The sequence below is a fragment of the Streptopelia decaocto genome, assembly GCF_964273445.1.
Source record: "Streptopelia decaocto genome assembly, chromosome: 15".
Classification (NCBI taxonomy): Eukaryota; Metazoa; Chordata; class Aves; order Columbiformes; family Columbidae; genus Streptopelia; species Streptopelia decaocto.
The window spans coordinates 4,079,827-4,103,501 of record NC_138670.1 but is presented as its reverse complement, the minus strand read 5'-3'; the positions used below and the strand labels follow the sequence as shown (position 1 = coordinate 4,103,501).

General features: G+C 38.1%; 1 protein-coding gene across 2 annotated transcripts in view; it reads left to right on the top strand.

Annotated features, from left to right (window-relative positions):
- Window positions 1-23,675, top strand: part of ATP2A2 (ATPase sarcoplasmic/endoplasmic reticulum Ca2+ transporting 2) — a 42,159-nt gene that overhangs the window by 1,943 nt on the left and 16,541 nt on the right. For both annotated transcript variants that reach the window (XM_082065906.1, XM_082065905.1), the window contains exons 2-8: window positions 72-89; window positions 187-269; window positions 8,154-8,258; window positions 10,668-10,806; window positions 20,194-20,274; window positions 21,250-21,335; window positions 22,269-22,733. In XM_082065906.1, coding sequence (XP_081922032.1) covers window positions 72-89; window positions 187-269; window positions 8,154-8,258; window positions 10,668-10,806; window positions 20,194-20,274; window positions 21,250-21,335; window positions 22,269-22,733 — 977 coding nt within the window. The remainder of the gene's footprint in view (window positions 1-71; window positions 90-186; window positions 270-8,153; window positions 8,259-10,667; window positions 10,807-20,193; window positions 20,275-21,249; window positions 21,336-22,268; window positions 22,734-23,675) is intronic.

The window sequence follows — 23,675 nt, the reverse complement described above, 5'->3', positions numbered from 1 at the left end:
ATGCTCTAATGTGTTTCTTCAATGCTTTCTTTTCTTTGACATGCTTCCTGGAAAACCCTTCCACTGACAAGAGTTACCGGCTGAGGAAGGTAAGCATGTTCATGAAATCTGCTAATTCTTTTTGGCAATAAATCAGGATTTTTTTTTTAAATGTGCCTAACTAAATGGCTTTGTTAAATATTGCAGGAAAAACCTTACTCGAGCTTGTGATTGAACAATTTGAAGACCTGCTAGTTAGAATTTTGTTGCTGGCAGCTTGTATATCTTTTGTAAGTATAATGTTTTTTATTTCATAGGCTTCTGTATCACAGAATGACAATGTACCAATGTATAGAAACTGTACATGCTGAAGTTATTCTCTTTCTCAAAAGGTAGAAGATGCAAAGTAAGTTGCTACCTCTTAATTTAGTTGCCCTGGGAAGAGATTTCCTTATGCTAGAAAAAAAAAACCCAGCAAATCTTTCATTGCATGAGTCATAAGTGTGTAACAACACTAGACAGGTATTTTAAAAAGTGCTTCTCATTCAGTCCAGCTTGCTTATTTGAGGTGGGATTTCCCAATGCTTTCGTTGGCTTTGAAGACTAACCTTGAGTAAGTGTTTAACTGGACATTCTTCTTGCCTTTGAGTTAATCGTTATCAAGCTCAATGTATAATCATTGGAAGACATTTTTGGATGCAATACAGACTGTAAATAGAATCTACATGGCGAATATTCCAGTTGCCTTCCCTTCCTGATAATAGCAAGGTGACAGTTGTTGCTTTTGACAGTGACAGGAATGATGACAGCGGTGATGGCACCATTGTTGACCAAATTTGGTAACTGACCTTTGAATGGTGTAGTTATTAAATGGTCATCTTGCTTTGCATACAGGATTAAATGAACAACAACACTTTTGACTTTATTTTTTTCAAAGCGTATTTAGGCAATCTTTTTACATAATATATAAAGGGTATGTGCTGAAAATCTGGAAAACTGAGCAAAGGCTGAATATGGGAGAAAGATGAAAGCTATATGTCTTGGGGAGCTGGACGACAGAAACAAAGTGTGCAGAATATTAAATTGTTTAGGTAAAAGTTTATAGTAGACTTTGCCCTGGAGTTGCAATTAACTACTTTAAAGAGCTGCAGCTCTTGGGGGGAGTGGAAATTGTGGTGACTCTTTAGCTAAGGGCCGGCTAATTAGGATGGGCAGAGAAGAATGTGCTCTGAAGCTGGTGGGGGAAGGGTTGCCTGTTGTGGCTGCTGCAGCACATACTCTGTGCTGATCTTCCACCAGGAGAGGCTTGCAAAGTGCTTTGGGGTTTGGTGTGCGTATACCCTTACCAGCTGAGCAGTGGTTGGTGGCATTGATCTTGACCAGGGAGATAAATGTGCCTTACTCCTCAGACTTGTTTCCTGGGAGGAAATCAGGCTGGCTATAGAAAATTGAATAAACGGGTCATTCAAAAGCTTTTTTTCCCCTTGTCCCCTCCCAGAGGGACGAGCAGGGGATGTATTTTTGTTCCTGAAAAATCAGGAATCTCATGAGATGAATGACAGTAAGAAGTTTGTTACTTTTCATGCCAAGGTATACTGTTTGTTTTTATTATAACCAAGTAAGTGGAAAAATTAGATTTGCCAAACTTCAAGCTTTCATTGCTGAATCTGAGCAAGTATGATACCAGACTGACAGAGGTCATATAACACAGGCTGCCAAGCCCTCTTTGAAAACTTGATTAGTAACTGGATTCAGCTTTTTTTTTTTTTCAGTATACTTAATTTTCCTATCTAATTAAGAGGAGACTGTAGTCTAATGGAGTGTGAGATGGGTCAGGGTTCTTTGCTTCTGTGCAACTGACATGGTGTATGACCTTGGGCTGCTGCTCTCCCTTTTCTGCCTCCTCTTTAGGAGTTATGGATACCTACCATAAATTCATATTAATAGTAAAGATTTTTTTCTTTTAATGAAATGTAAAAGTAAAATCTAGATATATTGAAATTTTGGTTTTTCAAAAGCACTTCCCCTTTGTATTTTTTTCTGGCTTTTTCCCTGCTCGGAAGGTGATCATCTATTGTCTCATTTTCTTAGGTTTTAACATTTTCTTGATGAAAGCATGTTGGAGACTTTTGTAGTAGCTGTGAAGAACTATTGAGTACGTTGATATAAATACCGTGCTGCTGCGAAAATTTGATGTAATTAACATCAACTAAATTCTGGTGTTCCTGAAAATGTTTGAATACATAGCTGTGTTAGGCTTGTGGACAGTAATTGTTCTATGAGGACACTTGCAAATGTTGCATTAAAAACTTGAATTGTACATAATGCTGAAATTACAAATTATGCCAAGTCATTCTTCTAATAGAACAACTTAATGCTAGAGCTTAATTTTGGTGTGTTTATTAGGCTATCTTTTACAAGGCTTAGAAATTCAGTTTTTCTATTTGTGCTCTTGCAAGGCATGTAAAACTCCCAGTACCTTAGAGATCTTGAAATGGATAATCAGACTTAAAATGGAGTCAGTTACATTTGCGTTGGTTTTGGCTATTGAGTAATACTGTTGAGAGCTGCTCTTTAACGAGTCAAGACTTCTGGCTTTCTTGGGGGCAGTGTCAAATCCTGCAGAATTGTGCTGTTAAACTTGGTGGAGTGCTGATTCTCACTTTAGTGACTGCTTTTTACTGTGATATGTTGTTTGATAGACCAGAAACTGTAGCACTTGAGTAGAAAATAGGGTGTCATATAGTGCACCGACAGAAGTAAGGTTGGATAATGGCTCCTGTTTGAAATAACTTTCTACTGAAGGCTTCTAGATCCGGTGTATGTCCAAAAGGGAATTTTCATCAAGATGCTTAAATAGGAGTTTTCTTTTAATGACAAGGGATGCAAAAAGGTGGCTTATGAAAAAACAGATCACCTCCAAAGCCCCTAAGTCTTTGGAGTTCCTAGTTGGGGGACTGAGTGTTGGAGTTGGTGACAAATATATAGCACTGACTTATTTTTTTAAGGGTGTGTTTTTTCAGTGTGACACTGAGAACTTATTTTGATTTGATTTTGTTTTTTCTGGCAATCAAACAGAGTATGTACTTCGTGCTATAGTACAAACAATGTGCTTGCAGGAAAGGCATGGGTGCTTCTAGGGCAGTGAATGTAGCAGTGTTCTTCAGCTGTACATTGTCCATTTAAAGAGCCTAAGATTCGGGTATGAGCAAGAGGATCTCAAGGTATATAGATTATTGTTTTGTGTCATGGAAGCTTTTCTAGTGACTGTGGTGTGATCATAAATCCTACTAGATTCTTACCATTATAACTGGCTACACAGAAACAGCTGTCTGAAACACTGAGATCTGCATTAGACTTTTATGCAGAAACATCTCCTCTTACATACAATATAAACTTCTGCATTCAAAGTGCCTTTTGTGTCCTCTGCTGCCACAGCCCCGTCAGGTATGTGTCAGTAAAATAAATCAGACGAACAGCTGAATCTGTGTCACCCTGGCTGATTACAGGGGTCATATGCTGCCAGTTTGTTGGCTGTAGATACTCTGTCCTACATTCCAAGTCGGAACTACTGTTACAGATGTGCCTAGTTAGTAACAGTTTAAATTCTTAGACCATTGTTACTTCAGTATTTAGGCCTTAAGTTTGGCTTTTGAAGAGAAATAATTTCTGATGGTGAGTAAACAGATTCACATAGAGGCTTGGACCTTCTCTTGGTGTGTTGTTCAATCTGTGAAGCCTATGCAGAAATAAGCCCATAGAGTGTATCTCAGCATTTCAAGGGCTTTAATAGCCTGACTTTCTAGGTGCAAGTAAGATTATGTTTAATTTTCCATGAACTATGGCTTTTAATTCTTGCTACTTGTGTAGCATGTATTCAGATGTACAGTATTTACATAAAAGATCAGCTTTTTTTGCTGTATAAATGACTTCGACAAGTTGCAAGATGTTACTTGTGCATGTGATGTAGAATAAGTGTTTGGTAATGTATATATATTTTAAACAGTGATGCATACTTAACCATGCGATCTTATCTTTGCATCACACTTACAGTGAATTTTCTTCTACAGGATGCAGCATGGACTGTAAACTCTACCAAAATCTTAAGTATTAATACAGCATCCTAAGAGCACCCCCCCAATTATTTCTTGAATTCCTAAGCTGATTTAGAAGTGCATGTTTTCTAATAGCGAATATCCATGTTTAGACTGAAACAATATATTGTGATTTATTCCTGTAAATTAGTGTGACTATAATCTGCATTAAAAGGCGAGCAAAGCTATTCTTAGAGGAAGATGTGCCAGTAAAAATGCTGCAGGTTTTGCCCTGAAATCACCCCAAAACTACCTGTTAAGGTCAGTAGCAGTGAGCATGTGGCACAAGATAAGGGTTCCTGTAGAACATGACACTCACATGCTTTTAGCTCAACTCACATTACTCAGTAGCACCCCAGATACCAACTGATGGGTAAGGCCGATAAAACTGGGAGAACTAATTGTGGTTCCATTTTACTTTGTAGAAATTAAACTGTGGATGTTATGTATCTCTTTTTTTTCCTTATTGCTACACTAAACACAAGAATGTGTTTGTTTTCAGATATATGGAGTGGTGTATCTTGATAGATGCTTACAATCTGTTAACCCAGTAAAATTCTTAATTTTGTACTTTTATCTGTGGCCAAGATCCATTGGTGGTGGAGTTTTTTCCTCTTCTCTCCTTGGGTAGCAAATAAAAATCTGCTGAATAATTAAATTGGGAGTTTTTTCTTTGATATTTCCTGGTATTCAGGAAGAAGTTTGCATCTGCTTAATTTTAAGCTGAACTATATTGAAAAGAGAAATCACTAAAAGTGTGTTTTCTGAGCAGTAGCTAGTACAACATCCAAAATATACCGAATGTTAATTCACAGTATCCTGTGAGAAGACCTCTCTCTTAAAAGCAGTTCACAGTTTTACATGTCCTGCTTTAATTAGTCCAGGGCTTCTTTTTGTTAGGATGAGGTCTTACTCTCCCAGCTTGCTTTTAAGTTTCCATTGTCAAAATGAAAACCAAACAAAAAACCTTGTTAGGTTGCTGACAACAAACTGTTTGCTTTTCCTCTGTTAGTGGTAAGTGGGTACAGCTTGCTGGGCAACAGAATTCTATCTTGAAACTTCCATTATTTAATTGTATATTTGTTGTGTAGTCATAAACTGTCATCTGAGACAACTTGCCTCTGTAACTTAACTGTCAATAAGGTATATTTCACTTGTAGAAATGCAGAAGGCTCTAAGGACGCTTCTTCTAGTTGTTTTCATCAGTAGTCACCTAATTGCTTGCTGACTTCTGTGTTGTGCCCCCTTTTTACAAAAAAAACATGAAAACTAAGTGCTATTTGCCTGTCATAATGTATTTTTTGACTTGGTGTCCTGCAGGTCCACTCCATTAGGCTGTGATTAAAATAGGCTTCTGCAAGCCATAGCTCTAGCAGCCCTAAAGCAAATATGCTGAATGAAAGTTGTCCTTTAAGCTGCTTACGTCAGCCGTTGATATAGGACTTATGTCTTGCTATTAATTTCCCTTATATTTTCAGACTTGCATTTTTCTCAAGCAATTATTGTAGGTTTTTTCCCCCCCCCCATGCTCTTTTGAGATTCTTAAATTCATAGTAACTTTACTTATTGAACCATACTGCCAGAACAGTACATTGGAGATCAATGACCTGGAAATTAAGCTGTTCTACATGTGAGTCTTAAAGTGATTAGGGCTGAAATACGGTGGGGCCCTTTTGAATAGTAGTCAAAGATCTCTCGTCGTAAACCTCTCCAGGGTCTTAAAAGTGTGCCAGTGGAAACTTTTTGACAAGGACTCAATGCCTTGGACAAGAATAGTCTAGTGTCTACCAGGTTTCAGCATATGATCTGTTTTTACTAAAAACACCTAGTTAAATACTTGTATCCCTTGTTCTACTTTCTCTTTTTTTTTTTTAACTGTTCCTGTTTTTACTGCAGGCTACTATCAAATAATAAACCTGATCTGTTATAGCAGTATGTGTTGTGTATCACAAGTGTCCTAAATGGAATGTTAATATAGCTGTAGTCCACTATAGCAAAATGAAGAACTCACAATGCATTCTGTTATTTATAAATGTGTATTTACTTAAACACTTACTAAACATTCTATAACTAGGGCTTAGATCATTCCACCATTAGTAGTTGTTAACTTTTTAAGGGTGAAAAGTGTGTTGCTGACTTCCAGGATTCACTAGATACTTAATTTTAATCTGGTCACAGATTGGTAACTTTGAAAAAAAAAAAAAAAAAACAACCACAACAGTGAGGATCTAAAGCATCAGTTCTGTGTTGTCAGGATCTGTAATCTGAATCCATCTGCTCTTTTTGAAATAATGGTTTATTGAAGGAAAAGTTTCCTTGAAAACTGAGTTTTGGTTCTCCTTGACATACTTGCATTTTGCTGTCCTTGTAGCTACTTCCCCATCCTCTTAAAGTTGCAGGCTTTCTCATTGTTATTTTATGACACATGTGGTTTTAAACCATAATCTTTTCAGATTGAACATTGTGTAAAGCAGATGTTTTATTCCAGTTAACCTTGTAGGTACCTGCTCTGTTAAGAACATCACAAAATGATTGAATTTACTTGTGTTGTTGGAAGCAAAATGGGCTCTACAGAATTCCAATAAAGCAAGGGAGGGCAGAAACAGGCTTTTCTGATGGCAGCGTGTGACCTTGTGTATGTTAAGAAAACTGGCAGTGTCCTGTTAGCCATTTCTGCAGCTCCAGTGGCAGCAGCAACACCAGTGAAGAGTAAAAACTGTCTAGGATATAAGGGGTAATGAGTGTATGAAGACAGTGATGTAGACTGTGCAACTGCTCTAGCAGGTCAAATGGCAGAAGCTGTTACTGGGGATTGGAGATAGATGTTTGTTTCTTCCTCCCACACCATTAAGATGTAGAGAGCATAAGAGATTTTTAAGTAAATCTCTACTCCAGAGGGATGACACAGACCCTCAAAATGTTGTGTTGCCAGTTGGGATGTTTCTATCTTGTTAATCATAACCTGGATCTTACACGTTTATTCTTTTGTAATAAAAATTTGTTGTCGCATTGGATTTGCTTGACAGTCTGTTTTCCTCTTGAGGCTTTCATGCTGCTGCTCCTTCCTTTTAAAGTCCCGGAGTGTTTCACAATTGAGCAATAGCTCTGAGCAGCGTGTTGGTGGAATTATGGCGCTTGCTGTAGTAACGGTTTGCTCGCCGCCGTCTTCTAGTGATTCAGAGTGCTGTTGCCTGACTACCAGCCCTAATTATCTCAACAAGTTGTTCCTATTTACTGTCACTTTCCAGGCTTCCTGTTGCTCAACGCGTTGACAAAAAAGCTCTTCCGCTCTGGTCATGTTAATTTGACTTTTCTTCAGTAACTACAGAACTCTGCAGAGGCCCTGACATAATAACCGTTCAAGTCAAATGAATGACATAAGCCTAAAATGAGTGTAATTCTAACACAGATGAATGAAAATAAAATCTATGTGGAAACTTTTATGCAAGTTTAAGGAGTTTTTTACTTCCAAAAATCCAGTTTTAATTTGAGTTTTATCAGCTACTCAGCTTAGAATTCAACTTCAGGTGTAACTATACGTTTCACTTAGATGCTTTAATAAGACACTGCTTGTATTTAACCAAGTAGATGCTGAAAACTTGTAAAGCCGTTTTCATTTGTGTGTCTAAGTTACCAATAAAGCAAACTAACTTCGTTAAAATTCAGATTTTTGTCAAGGTTTTAGTGTTCTAAGTAGTCCATCTAATCTATTGGCATCCTGGCTTTAGGTACTAATGAAATGTTTTTTGAAACTTTTCACTGCCATAGCTGTTGTCACAACTTCTTTCATTTGTGAAGCAAAAGTAGTAATATGTTTCCCAAATGAATAGCTTGCTCCTTTAAAAGAAGAGCAGCCTTGGAAATGAACTTTGTACTACTTCAGTAAAGATTTTTTTTTTCCTTTTCCATTGCATGTTGCCAACTCATTCATAAACTGCAAAACTACACCCTGGAAGAATGAGGGGTTTCAAGAGTTGCTCAATTCTAAGCAGTTGCATGTCAAGCTGAAATTTACTGGATCTTACATTTGCAAGGTGTCTGTGTAAATCAGCAATTTAAATCGTTGTGTTTCTCTTACAGGTCCTGGCCTGGTTTGAAGAAGGTGAAGAAACAATCACAGCATTTGTAGAGCCTTTTGTAATCTTACTTATATTAGTAGCCAATGCAATTGTGGGAGTGTGGCAGGTATGCAGATATTTTTGCAACATCAAATGACAAATGTGGGGTGGGTTGCTTGTTTGTGTTGAAGAGGAAGGGCTGTACAGTGTAGTGTCAGGTGCTTCACACAATGCAAGTAATATGTATTGCTAACTTTAGATTCCTGAGAGTCAACATACCATAAAACTTCTGGACAGAAAGTGTAAACGGACTTAATGGTAAAACGAAAGTTTCAGAAGTATTGCAGAAAAAGCCAGGTGCCCACCAGTATGGCTGTGCACTGAACACATGAACTAAGGAGTCCAGAATTAAGGCCTGAATTCAGGAAATAAATGAAATGTTGCAAAGCTAAAAAAAAGTTGTCCAAAATAACAGCAAAAATTAAGAGGGTGAGCCCTATTAACAGGTTAAAACATGTTAGAGAGGAGCCTACACACTGGAAGGTGCCACAAGTGGCATTCAGTGGCATTGCTCCACACCCCAGCATTCTGCTTTGTGCTACCCCAAGTAAGCTGGCTGAGTAGTGACCCTCAAAATTCAGCTTATAGCAGTACCCAGCTTGCTGCTGCACAACCGCTGGAGCTGGTATGGATGTAAGAGGTAATGTCAATCAAGGGATGAGAGCATTGCCCCCTTAAGTGTCATTTTCTACTCAAAGCTTCATAAAGCAGTTGTGCACGAATTAATCTTTAACTTGAAACTTTGAGTTAGAATTCTGCATGTTGTAATCGTAAGTATGAAATGTAAATCTGTCTGTATAGTTTGTGGATTTTCTTGTGTAGCTGTATACCCTGTTGTAGGAAATAACCAATTTTTTCAGACATTACAGTGTGCAGAGAATACATGTATGTATATTTATATATAGCCACATGCAGTGAACTTAACTCTGAAACAGACCTGCTGTACAGATCAAATGACTCATTCCCTTGTTCAAATGGGCATGGAAAATAAGTCACAGTACATAGTCTCCACCCATAAATGCATCTGTTTCTACAGGTACTAGACGTGAGCAACCGCGTCCTTGCGTTAGCTCTGCCCTCCTCAACCTTTCCTCTCACGTGCCCTGTTCCCGAAGTGCCGTCTGCTCGTACTTCAGTGGTTGGCAAGATGGTCTGACTACCGTCACTTTAGGCAAACAGGGAACAAAAAGATAAAGCCTAACGCACTGAGCTGGCTGCCCTAGCTGAATCATGTTTCATTCTTTCCTATTTATCTTTATTGAAGGAGAGGTTTTGTTTAACCAACCATTTTCTTTTATAACTCTGTTTTGCCTAATGTTAACTAATAGTTAATTCACAGAAAAATTACATCAGCATTATTGTGCTGAGGAGCAGTATTGATTTACCTGGTGGAGGATGAGGCTAGTATTAATTACAGCTTTATGGGTCTGTGCTGGTATCTCTGCACACTGTGGTGCTGAGCTGTGCTATGTAAACATTAGTCCTTCAGGGCAGTTTTGGTAATGCTGGTTTTCACCTGCATTGTTATGTAGAAGTACCTAGTACCTCAGCCTTTGAGTTTCTGAAGATGAGGTTTCTGCTTTGATGCATGCAGGAGGAAGTTTTTATTATCTGGAAAGGCTTGTATATATTTGAAGGGCAGACATACTAAAAACTGCATGTACTCTTACCATTATATATTAATCATCAGGACTATGTGACGTTTGTACTTGTCAATAGGCTGGAAAGTGGAAAAGAATTTACTTCTACGAGAGCTAGAGAAGGATAACTGATAAGCTGTTGGTTTCTTACGTTGTCCTTTATCTAGGTGGCATCACGATGTTGATGCCAATCTCTAGTGCTTAGCTGAGAGAACTGCACTTGAGATAGGAAAGCTGTTGTGCTGGCGTTAGTGGAAATAAAAAGGTTGTTGTGTGGGCATTCATCTAAGTTCATAAACTGGTAGAGACTCTGGGAAAGTGTCTAGGCTGTATGCTTTAATTTCACTTTAGTGTGACTTGATTTGCCGAAACAAAGTTAATAGTGTGCTGTTTGAGCTTTGTGTTAGCTTGACCTTTGATTTCTATCAGTAGGTGAAATTCAGTAGTGTTAGTTCACTCCAGGCTGAGTTTAAGCTGCTCCAGCTGGTAAGGTACAGCTGAGACGAGACTAAACCCGTGACTCTTGATTCTGCTTAGTGCTTTTGTTATGTCAAAGAGCATCTGTATGTTACACAGAACTCTTTGTGTGGCCTCTCTGTAACAAGACACAGTGGATATTCTTGATGGGAAGTAAGTAACTGTCCACTAATATCTGAATTATGTTGTAATTATTTCCAGTCAACAACCTCATAAGAGGAAGGGTCACATCATTTTCTATATGAATAGATGTAGTTGAGTCAGTAGTATTCATATAATACTGCATTTAAAAAATCAGATATGACATATGTGTTTTTCCTTGAAGGCTTTTAAAATCACACGTTTTTGCTGTCTTCTAGGAAAGAAATGCTGAAAATGCTATTGAAGCTCTTAAAGAATATGAACCAGAAATGGGCAAAGTATATCGACAAGACCGAAAAAGTGTACAGAGGATTAAAGCAAGAGACATTGTCCCAGGTGATATTGTAGAAGTGGCAGGTAAGGCTCATTTATGTAGTATGTACGTGTATTAGCGTGTTATTGTATAATTGTTGTGGGGGACTTGTCTTAATGATTTGAGGCCCTTGGGTAGAGTTTTCAAAGATGCCTAAGTATATGCTTTGCTTACAAACAATCTTGCTTCTGTTCATCTGTAATTACCTTAAATGTGCATTTGCACTGAGGGGATTGTTTTTCAAATTGCCACTTAGTTTAATTAGTAGGTCTAAAAGCAAAGCATCCTAATTGGAGTACAGGTTTTAACACTTGTCACAACTCTAAAATTTTATTTTCTGAAGTCTGGTTTCAGAGTGGCTTGTAACTTGTCTGTTTTCTATCACAAAATACTCTCTTTGTTGCCTTTAAATGTGTGCAGCTTCCTTAGGTTCTGGAGTGCAAATAATTTATTTTTTTTAGTCACACTGTGTCCTGCATCTAAGGAAAGGTGGTTTTGTCTGAAGTTTGTTTCCAACTCTGACACATGTAGCAGCAGTGGTTTTTTCAACTTCTCAAATGTCTTCCTCTGTTCTCTCAGCTGGTGACTGGCATGTGACATCATTGTTCTCTCATCTTTCATAACTCTTTATTGCTTCTTTTGCCCATTGCTGTATCGTAAACCACAAATAGAGAAATAACTGTACAGAGCTTCCTATTTATCCAGTGTAAGCATCTGAAGTACTGTGTCTTGTCTTGAAAGATCAGACTTCTGCATCAAGCTTTCTGATAACTTGGGTTTGCCCTAAAATATGTCTCTTTATTGGGAAAGAGTACAAAATTAAGAGTATCATATATGTAAAACTCCATCTTGGTGATAATACCACACCAATATTTTTTTCTCTAAACTGGACTTGTCAGTGTCTTTAATGTTTCTAATTCCTTCCCAGATAAAACTAGGTGGTTCTTATTAAGTGTCAGACATAATTGCATACTTGTATTTTGTAGGTCATTATCAACTGTTAACTGAGTGATTTCTCTCTCCACACCCCTCCCTCCCCCTGCTTTGGGAACAATTTAGGGTGTACATTAAACATCTCCACTAGTGTCACTTTGCTTTTTGAGGTGGTAGCAGTCTCAGGAGGAGATAAATATATAACCTTAAACTTGACTCTCCTCTGATATTAATTAGCAGACAGAAGAGAGTATGCACTCAAAATGAAGTTGGTGTTGGCTGTCTGCCCAGCTTTCATTCCTTCAGAAGATGTAATGTTTGCTGAGCTCTGTTTCAAACCTTGGTTTTGTGCATAGGATGATTCAGCTACAGCAGCCCTGGCTGGGCTAATTGAGAGTGAGGGTGAATCTCATGAAGGCTCAAGCCAGTTTCCTCTTAGCATCTGTTGGTGAAGAGCAAGTACAATTACAAAGTGCTGATAGCTGAAATAAAGGGTGAATTGTGATACCTTGTCACTTTGCTGGTTTGACTCACTATTTCTGCACTGTACAGTCAAATCTGGGAGTTCTGCAATGAGACTTCGTTTAAGCAGCTGAGGTTTTCTGCATCCTTTTGAGGCAAACAGAACTGTAGAAATTACATAATCTGCAGTAGATGTCTAGTCCACATCTTCATCCTATTTTTAAATGTCAGCAGTAGAATGGTAGTTTTGGAAGCAGTTTATATCATGGGAATACATTGGCATTGTGGTTTTTGGTACTTTAAAGCAGTGTTGGTAGAGTTGCAAGTTGATGACTCTGTATTTTGTACTCATTTGGGCTATCTCACTAATGAAGTATGCTGGATTTTGCTGCTCTGCCAGGTGTCTAGGGCACAGAAATTTTTCCACTTGATTCTTTGCTATTTTGGAAGAGGTAGAGATTGCATTTTCATCTTGTGGAAAAAGACATAGCTCAAGTTGTATATGAAATACCAGGAGGATGTGTGGGCTTTTACTTACCTTGCTGTATATTGTCAGTATCAATAAAATCAATTACTTGTGCCTTGAGACATGTCTTTAAAAGGCTTGTGTCTGAAGGAAAGAAATGAATTGGAAATAGACTGCTGACTAGTATACCTGTAACACTAGACTGTCTTTAACAAATGTGGTATCCTGTTTTTCATAGAGCTGCTATTGCATTATTTTAAAATCTGCTTGTAGAACAGTGTCTGATAGTCCAACACATGTAGAACTGTTTCGTTTGTTTTTTTTTAAATTACAAACTTAAAAAGCTAGTATGCTCATGCAGAGAAACAAAATTTATCCAGCTTCTATGCTGTCCTTTAAGGTAGGTGGTCTTAGCTTGTTGACAGACTGTAGAAGCTCACGCTGGTTAAAATACTCAGTTAAACTGGTGGATCAAACAGTGCCAAGCTCTAGTCTTAATCACTTATTTTTCTCATATTGGAAATAAAGTCAACTGCAGCTAACTAAACAAATGTTAAGGGTAAGTCATGTGGATATTTAAAACAGAAATAAGTTCTTCGATGTAGTATGATACTAAAACAAGAAATTCTAACTTGTAGATAGACAATGATGAAATTTTAATTGTAATCAAATTCGGAAAAGCTACTGAGCAAGTAAAGAGCCGTACGCTGTGTACCAGTGTTGGTGTCAAGACCTGGAGGTGAGAGGGACTGTGTGCATGCCTGTGCCTCGAGCGCAAGAGTCCTGCGATGGCCTTTGACACGGTGTTTGCAAAAAGATGCCCATGTAGGGAAGTGACAGAGCACTTCATACTGGGATACATATCTGGGTATGGAATTCTAGGCAAAGTGCCAATGACATTTGTGTGTCCAGGCAAATATCTTTCAACCAAGTGGCAGAAATAACCAGGTGATAGGTTTCTTCCCTATGCTGGTATCTAATTTTGAACAACTTTCTACAGGTCTTCCATTACAAAATAGTTGTATTTAATGCTATAGCAGCTTTGTTAATTTGAAGTAACTGTATGTGAGTCTGACAGAGAAAGAATGTTGCAGGAATTGGTAGATTGGTAATGCAGTTTGGGGGAAGTAGAAGAAGATTTTATGCTTCTTTACATTGGAAGAGTTCCCTTAGAATAAGTCTCATTGAACCATTTCCAAAATAATTTGGTATTTTCAGTAGTTTTGAACCCACTGAAGATAACCTGGTTGGCTTAGTGTAGCCCAAAGACAGTACAATAATGGTTTATACTATTACTTTTTATTCTGACTTCTCAGGCTGTTTGCAGTGTTTAATTGCATTCATTACATAGACTATTCAGTCTGGCTCATAGCCTTCTGAAATAAAGCTCCTGGAAGCTATTTTCTTTAATTGATCTGTCAACACAGGAAACAGATGCTGGTTTATTTGACTTGAAGTAATAAGGGGAAACTGCAGGTCTGCATTGTCACCTTGCAGTAAATATGGAGTAACCTGAATCAAATTATCCCTCAGGTGGTGGATAACCTGCTGTCTTGCGTGTCTCTTGGGGATCGGTGAGCATATAGGTACTGCAGAACACTTGATAAGCAATTACCGGCTAGCTAACAAATCAGTGTAAATCCTACACTAAAATTTTGCGGGTGTACTAGCAAACACTATTCCATGAACTTCTTAACTCTGTATGTTAGGAAGACTTTCCTTCCATGTGCATTTCAGCAGAGGTGGGGAAAACATACTGTACAATGAACAGGAACTCTTTGGGCTGAAGTTGGGGTTACGGGTTTGGGATGTATACCCTAAATTTGCTTCTAGACCTCTGGTGAGCATAGTTCTCAGAACTGTAGTGCATAAGAGTTACTAAGCTACACTGTTTGTTTCGTAGAATTGATGAACTGAAAAAAAATCCAGATGCTGTCCTCGAATGACTTTTCCGTTTGTCTGTCTTAAAATGGATTATCATGCTGCTAGAAAAGCTTGAGTTTACTGGAGGATGCACTCTAATCTAGGAAGGTAGCCACTAGTTACAAATTTAAAGTTGCCCTTTGTTTTAATTGAGTTTTTGTTCACCTTGGTTAAAGTAAATCTTTAAAGATAAATGTAAAACAGCGTGGCCTTGGTTAAGCTTTGTATGAAGTCCAGGCTGACAAATTGGGATAGACTGGTTGCTAGTCACTTATTTTTGAAGAAGCACATTTGGGAACAGAAATGAGCTTTGTTCGCTTTCATTGTATTTTCCTGTCTAAAATGTTCTATTTTACATACAGCATGTCTGACTTTCTGTAATTCAGTAAATGAATGTTCATTAGTTGCAATCCGTAAGTGACCAAACGGGAGGCACAGTAGTTCCTCTTTGCCCTGAAGTGCTGAATGATGGTTCTTGTCATTGTCATTATATCTCTAAGTATTCAACAGCTTAAATAGACAGAGTTGCCAGAAGCTGCTGCTTATTAGATTAGTGTGTGTTCCAGAAGACTTAGTTGTACATTTATACCTGGTATGAAGTATGCAAGAACTACTTCCCAAGTATGTTCGCTCTATGAAGAGCAACAGGTTTTCCCTGATTGTATAAGCAGCAAATACTTACGTTGCAGATCTTGCTCTAAAACGTCTGGTCCTTGTGCCCATGTTACTTTTCTAATAACTAGAATTGATTTTCGGAGTCAGCGCTAGAGATGCAGGTTTACGTCTTTTGGAGAAGTATTGGGATTGGAAAAAAACAATGCAAAGGGTGGTGTAAGACTGAAGTCCAGAATGGTGGCCTGCTGGAGGCTGGCCTCAAAGCAGACTGCTGAGAGCATCTCTTGATAGGGAAAGAAGTCTTATGTACTGTTTAAAACAGTATATCGTTATTTTTCTCAATACAACTCTCAGCTCCAACCTTAAAATATTTTGCTCCCAGAAAGCTAAGCTTTTTCTGTCTTCTTGGTTTTCATTGATAAGAATGCAATATGTGTGGTTTGTTTGACATTTTTTAACTCTGCCTGTAACAGTCCTTAGGTTAGGATAATGACATTTCTGCATATACTGCACAGTAAGCTTGATGGATATTTTTCCGTCTGTCCAGAATGCAGAATGGCATATTATAGAGACTGCCGTTTCACGAATGTTGTCTCATCTGCAGCATGCATCATAAATGCAAAGAATCAACGTACTCAAATGTGGTGTTATGTCACCTTGATGGGAAAAGCCAGTACTGTTTTACTACTATGGTTAAAACTGAGTGGACCAGTGCTATTGTAATCTTGTTGGAAAACAAATCTTGGAGTAGAAACTCAGACTTGAAATACATTTCATAGTCACTCTTCTAATTTTGACAATGTGACGCTCTTGACCGTGTATGAAAGCACAGATGGACTCAATCTTCCTGTTTTGTAGCACTTCTGATTTTTGGTAACATTTTATTATACCCTGTTTAGGAAGTGTTAAATACTTAAAACCTGTTACCACCGAAGAAAAAATTAGGTTTCTGATGGTCTGGGGAAATCAAACACAATAGGAAGACTGGATTGTATGCATGCAATGGGGGGAAGAGGAGTGAAGCTGGCCTCGTGTTAAGGGAGTTTAAAGTGAAAACAAATTGTGTTGCAACAGCTGTACTTCTAAATAGAAGCAGTCCATTCTGTTCAGGTGTAAGGTTTAAGTATTGCTGTCCCCCAGCACAAACTTGCCTAAAAAAATGTTACAAAATTGGACAACAATGGCAGAGTAGTTAGAGCTGTACTGATAATCTTGGTTGCAAAAGACCAATTCCAATCCCAACTTGCTGATAGAAGATACAGGTCGACACTACCTTTGGTTAATGATAAACATAAATGAGAAAGTGTTAGGTACATCTTGTATATGAAAGAACCATTCTGACTTATACAGGAAAAAATTATTCCATTTACTGTGATCACTTAGATGGGCTTTTTGTGAACTGATCCCTTTCTTCGAAGATGAATTGTTTTTGTAACATTTATATTAACATAAGAAAGCAAAACCTCTCACTTTTTTATGATGTACCTACCTGTAAACCTCCTCTTAGCAAGTCTTCAGTTGCGGGAGGGACCAGAGGCAGTTAGCAGAGCTGATAAGGGTGCTCAAAGTACACACTTAAAGTAGTTTTCTTTTGAGGACTGTTGTATATCATAGTGGCTTTAGGAGGGTAAAGTTAATATTGTTTCCTGAGCCTACTGTCACCAACAATTTTGATGAGAAGATCTAGAATATCATTTGACACTTGGAAGGTAACTATGGTGCCAGCACATTTTAAAGTTCTTTGTTGATACCTAGAAGTAGCTGAAAATATAACAGGGTCTGAAATCCACACAGCTTTATTTGGGTTTTTTTCCCCTCCAACTTCGTTGTTCATGGAACATGTGCCCCATTGCTTCTGCCCATCGTCCTGACACCAGAGGCTGGTCCAGCCTGCACCATGTTAATATTGCATTTTAAATTCATATCTATCAAGGACTTGAAACTAAATTGTCTGGTTTAGTATAGACTAATGCACAGTTAAATAATTTTTTACACCCTTACATGGGACAGGTTATTTTTAGATTCCTTTATTGTGTGCTGAAGTTCAGTACTAAAATTCTAAAACAGTATTCTGTGCATGAATAAAAGGATTCTATAAATAAAGCTATAATGATTCAAACCAAATCCTGCTCTCGCTCTTCCAAGAAGCATCCAATTTTATAGTTAGAAGGGATTTTTAAATCAGTAGTTAAGTATTTGGCTAAACTGTGCTTAAAGAAAATGTATCTGGGAAGTTTTGAAAGCAGCTTACTTGATTTCTTCAGAGCCCTTTGGTTTTTTTTGACCATGGGGCAAGCTCCATGGTACCTGGTCTCCTCAAATCAGATGGGCTTCCTCCTTCTAGGAAGAGCAAGAGGACTATAGCCCATAAGTTGGCGGGGCTGATCAGGAGGGCTTTAAACTAGGTTTGAAGGGGGAAGGGATTGAAACTGGGCTCTCCAAAGATCAGCCTAAGGATGGAAAGCCTGAATTAAGAGTGAAATCAGCATCCCACTTGAAGTGCATGTACACTAATGCACGCGGTATGGGCAACAAACAAGAGGAGCTGGAAGCCATCGTGCAGCAGGAAAGCTATGACATAGTTGCCATCACAGCCTTAGGTAATACTTTTACTGGTTCTGTGGGCTGAAATGTAATTGATTTTTAAAAGCCCCTCTCCCCCAACAACAACTAAAATCCCCACTTTCTTTCCAGTGTTAGAGTATATGGAATAAAAAGCCTTCTACTTATGAGAGCTGCACTAGACTGCTCACTAAAAGTTTCTTGTGGGTTCCTATCTATCATAGGATGGTTTCTTATCTGTATTCAGTTATGGCTGATTCAGGCAATTGATAATGACAGTAGTTTTCATGGCAATCCTGATACTCTTAATATCAATTATCTACTAGAGTAGGGGTCTCTCCTAGTACTTGGGAATATTATGAGCTTGAACAACTTAGAACTGTTGAGAAGGAGGTTGGAAAACCACTTGTAAACTTTGCCATATGTTCTGTCCAGTTGCCTGAATGTTTTAAGATTATTTTTTTTAACAGCTTCTTTTTTTGTCTTATGGAGTGATTAAGTCTTTAACAGTGTGGCAGATGTGGTGACGTATTTGAGTTGGCTGTAGCTTTCCAGCTGCTTTAAGTACTTTGAAAATGTTTATGCAGATGGACAGGCGTTACACCACATTGCACTGAGGTATTCGCTTGTTCCGTGATAGCTGAAAACCAGCTGCTACTATATGTCTGCATATAAAGCTCCTTGCGACATCAGGAGAGCATATTGAATAGTTTTGCCATTTTTGGCTTAGGTCACCATTTGTCTAATGCTATTTTCTCTTGCTGCTCAAGGGCATTGTGGCTTAAATTAGTTTTCACATGCTGTAATGACACAAAAATGGGGTTTGTGGCTATTTATTGGAACCCTTTGTATACATATGCTTATGAAAACACACGTCTAAGTCTATGAGCAAAACTGCGTAATCTTTTGCTGATATTAATGGTTGGGGTTTCTTTGACCTCAAAAAGTCACATGGTGCGAGTTTACTTAACGTTTGGAGTAGCACTTAATTCTCCTCTTCAACATTTTCCATAGTGTTCCTGTGTGAGTGTTTGTATGGTCTAAGGCTGTAACACAACCACAGAGTTTTTCTTGGTATTATTTGCTAATGTGCATTATTGCTGTTAGTTGCATAAGCAGTTCCTGCAGGAATTGCAGCTTGTTTTAATTTCACTGCAGGGACGCAGAGTCCATCTACTGAGAAGATCAGCTCTTCTGAGCTAGCTGATCTTCCTCCTTCGTTTCTTTGCATTATTTTATTAAAAAGGGGAAGCTGGCACTTGAATACTTGCAGTGCTAAATTACATTAGAAGCGTTTGATTATATGCATTTATTGGCAATATTGACATGCAGAATGTAAAAACCCCCCATGTGAGTCAGAAACGTGACTCTCATTAATATGCTTTAGCAACTTAATTTGCGTGCAGCCATTTATTTGCAGTAGTCACGAAGTGGTGGAGCTTTAATTATTCTTTCAAAAACTCAGTAAGGCTAGATAAAAGTAAGTATTGTAGGAAGGTGCAATAATTATTTCTGGGATGATATGAGGTGCTGGAGCTAAACTGGCCACACAGTTCTGGCACCTGACTTGTTACTCTCTGCTGACTTTAGGAGGGTGCTGTTATCTTCTTGTCTTGTCTGCTGCTTTGGTGTCTCAAACACATGCTAGTGGAACTTTTTATTCTTTGTTTGTGCAAATAAAAATACAGAATATTTCCAAAAGATGGACTCAGTTTCGGTACTGCTTTGAAATGGGGTCCATCTTTTGGAAACACCCTCCATATATGACAAGATGAACGTAGCATAGAGCTCTGCAAAACTTTTAACTGGGATATGGATTGTGGTATGTTTAATAGAGTAGTATTACTGAAAAATAAATCTAGTGCACAATCTGCAATTACCTTCCAACTCTGAAACATCTGGCAGTGTTCAAAGTACAACATGCGTCTGCAAATCTGCTCTTTTAATGTTATTCTCCCAAGTGGTGCCAAAGAAAAGGAAAGTACAACTTCTTTTAGTTTCTAAATAAATAAATGTGGATAACATTCTGATCTGTGGAGAGCAGAGAACTGACTTTGGGCAGAGAGAAAACGACCAGAAGACTTTCCAGGGCCAGTCCTTCTGAAAAGGAAACTCGATTCACCTTAGCTACAGTTGTTTATAAATATGTATTCTGAAATTGATATCTTTCTCTTGAATGTTTTCTCTTTACTTTCAAGAGGTATTAATGTGATTGAAAATGACTGGATTGTTTTTTTTCATTTCTTTGAGGTTAGGTAGGGGATGAGATCTTGAAGGCAAATCTAAATTGCCGATGTATATTGGATAATAGAGTGGTGCAAACCACAAAAGCAGTAATAACCTGTTAGCAATCTTCGTCATCTGAACAGTTACTGGAAAACGGTTTTCCTGGCTGATAGAGTTAATAGTATGCTTGGTTAGAAATCTCTCAAATAACAAAATTCTAACTGTCTTGTTCATTTCTTTGTAGTTGGAGACAAGGTTCCTGCTGATATAAGAATTACTTCTATCAAATCTACAACTCTAAGGGTAGACCAGTCAATCCTCACAGGTATACTTTCTGTGAATTGTCGATAATTATGTGTATAGTTGGAAATGCCCTTTTACCGTTTGTTTAGAGTAATCCATTAGAAACAAGCCTGTTGCTGTTCAAGTACTACGTTGCATTCAAGTGCAGTAAACTTCTGATCTAGTGACTTAACATCATTGGCTTTATATGTTCAATTTAGTGGGATGAACATTGTTACTGAGACCCCCCCAAGACACACACTAGTAACTTTTGGGGAAACTAAGTGTCTTTTTATTCTAGTTCATGTAGTGTTCTAGGTTTGAGTGTCGTGGCACTGCTCAAATATGGAAGTGTGGAAATCTTCCTGAATAATATCTTCTGTAACAGTTTCTCTCACGAGAGAGAATAACTTCGGAAATACAGGCAGCTTTTAAACGGTTGTTACTGAAGACTCTGTACACGACGGCCTTATTTGCTGAAATTCTGTGCATGCACATTGATGTGTTTTCTGGTACTGGCTCTGGAGTGCAGGAGCTATATTTAGAGCACTTTTCAGATTTGTTGAAAACAAAACAAAGTAGCAGTACTTCTGAATATAGGAAAGAAGCTAGGAATCAACCAAGCATGCTATAACAGTTTTCTTTCAGCTGGAACATGAAGATCCATCTGCCTGTTTTGGTAGCATAAATTAATGTTAACTAACCTGGAATTTAAAACCAGTAATGTATTCCTAAAAAAACCCTATTTTTGATCCTCAAATCTGTCTTTAAAAGATACGGTGTATGCTTCATTAATTCTAACCATATAAAATGTTTACTTAAATCCTTTCCTGTTTTCATGAAAAGCGAGGCATTCAAGATTTTTTTGTTGGCTGAAATATATCCTGTTTCACTTAAGCAATTAAATAAAATCATTTGACATATTAAAGTGTTAGGACCTGAGGATTATAACTTTTTGATTCCTTACAGGACTTACATACGATACATGTAAAATTCAAGACTGTTCTCTTTATTTCAGGTGAATCTGTGTCTGTTATTAAGCACACTGACCCTGTGCCTGATCCTCGTGCTGTAAACCAAGACAAGAAGAACATGCTTTTTTCTGTGAGTTATTTGTTTTGAAATTTTCAAAAAAGGTCATAAAATAAGAACTGTCATAAAATAACACCGAAACGGATATAAATGTGTGGAATTTCAGGTCCTCACCCAAAAGCTGTGTGACTACTTTGCTGTATTGTCTATCCACATCTGTGTCTCCACATAGATCGAACTGAACTAAAAATTAGAAGTAACTTTTATTAAAAGCTGTCCTCAGGGAAGGTGCTTGTTGAAACCAGTTTATATAAGAAAACTGATTTCTTTCTCCTTCACAATAGTCTCCAAGACTGGAGCACAGACACTTTTACACTGCTTCTACACTACTTTTCTAAAATCGTAGTTCTCCAGACTGAATGCCCACACAAATCGTGATATAATGTGGCTAAAATTGAGAATTAGCTTTCTATATAGGAATGAAATTATTTCTTCAAATGTGTTCAAAGGAAGCACTGAATGCCTTTCGGATAACGAAATAACAATTCTGTCATTGTTGGTAGGCTGCTGTGGAAAATCTAACTGTTCTTTCTCGTGTCAAGTGTGTTCGCACAGCTCCACAGAACACATCTATTACTCTTAGTAAATACCATTAAGTCTGGAAAAATACGATCCTAGTACTACAAAATAACCTCACAAAACCATTTAAGATTTCAGATTAAATACATACTGCTTACTCAGCAGCTGCATGTGACTATGCTGCTTATAGTAGATCAATATTGTTTTATTTGAGCCCATTCTGTAAGCAGAAGTTCTACACTGGAGTGTTCTGTTACAGATACTGGGGGAGTATCATTCTTTTTCTTTTCACTTTTTTCCACATCCTAGCTGAAACATAGTCTGGGCTTGTATGAGGTGTGTTTTTTTTAATTCAAAACAAAACCAAATACCACCACCAAAACCTGTTCATAGATTAACTACAACTCTTTTCTTTATTTGCACAAGGGTACTAATATTGCTGCTGGTAAAGCTATGGGAGTGGTTATTGCAACAGGAGTAAACACAGAAATTGGCAAAATTCGTGATGAGATGGTGGCTACTGAGCAAGAGAGGACCCCGCTCCAACAGAAACTGGATGAGTTCGGAGAGCAGCTGTCTAAAGTCATCTCTCTTATCTGCATCGCTGTTTGGATAATAAACATTGGTCACTTCAATGATCCAGTTCATGGTGGCTCCTGGATTCGAGGTGCTATCTATTACTTTAAAATTGCTGTTGCTCTTGCTGTTGCTGCTATTCCGGAGGGTCTGCCGGCTGTCATTACCACCTGCTTGGCTCTTGGAACCCGGAGAATGGCCAAGAAGAATGCAATTGTCAGAAGTCTTCCCTCTGTGGAAACCTTGGGCTGTACCTCAGTTATTTGTTCTGACAAGACTGGTACTCTGACCACAAATCAGATGTCAGTCTGCAGGGTATGTTGAATTAGCTTCTTCTATTTTTCTTTTCCTCCTCAGCCACTCTGAATAGTTAGAATTGCTTGAATTCTTTTGATCACACGTCTTTTGGTTCTCATATCTTCAAAATCTTGCTTTATTTTCCCAAGATAAGCTTCCACTTTTAATTCAGTTTTCCACTATGTAGTGTTTAAGGCTTTCATCTCTTCCCTTATTTAGTCATGGCCAAAAATAGCTGTAGCTGCACTTGATGGGAGAGAAGGTTGTTTGCAAGCAGCTTCCCATTGACTTGTGTGCAAGCCATTCAGTCTACTGGTAATTATTTAGTATGATTTATCCCCTGTTTCAGAAAGGTAGGATAGTTAATGCTGTAGAAGCTGGATATGTCTTAAGTGCGAAACACTGGCCTCTAATTCAGCAAGATGGAAGGGTAGAGAAACTTAGTGGTGAGGGGGGAAGAAAAGGAAAAAAGGTAGATTTACTAGAGTAACTTGGATAGTCTAAGGTATTTTCACTACTGCATGGTTCCACCTTTATTTGGTGATCTTATCTTCAGTAGCTCTTATTGGTCTGTTGGTCACTGTAGTGTTTTCAATGTGCAATATTGTGTGACTGATCTGGCAGAGTGGAGGTACAGTTGACCCTGTCACCCATGTTGCTGGGGTCGTCTTCAATTTGGCATGTTTTTAGGTGAGCGTAAGTTATGTGCCCCACCTCCCTTCCCCTCAATATTCTTTCCTAGTGTTGATTAATTTGGGACTTCTAGTCACGTAACGTAACGTGTGTTCAGCTGCCAGTTCTCTGTGCTTCCCATATACCTGGTATTCCGTGTAGGAATTTTATGGAGAAAACATTAAGTTCTTCTGTTTAATAGTTGTAGATGTTCAGTAGCATAGCAACTCTGACACCACATGTTCAGAGTCATTACATTGGCTTAGAATTCCAAATGTGTAAATGTTG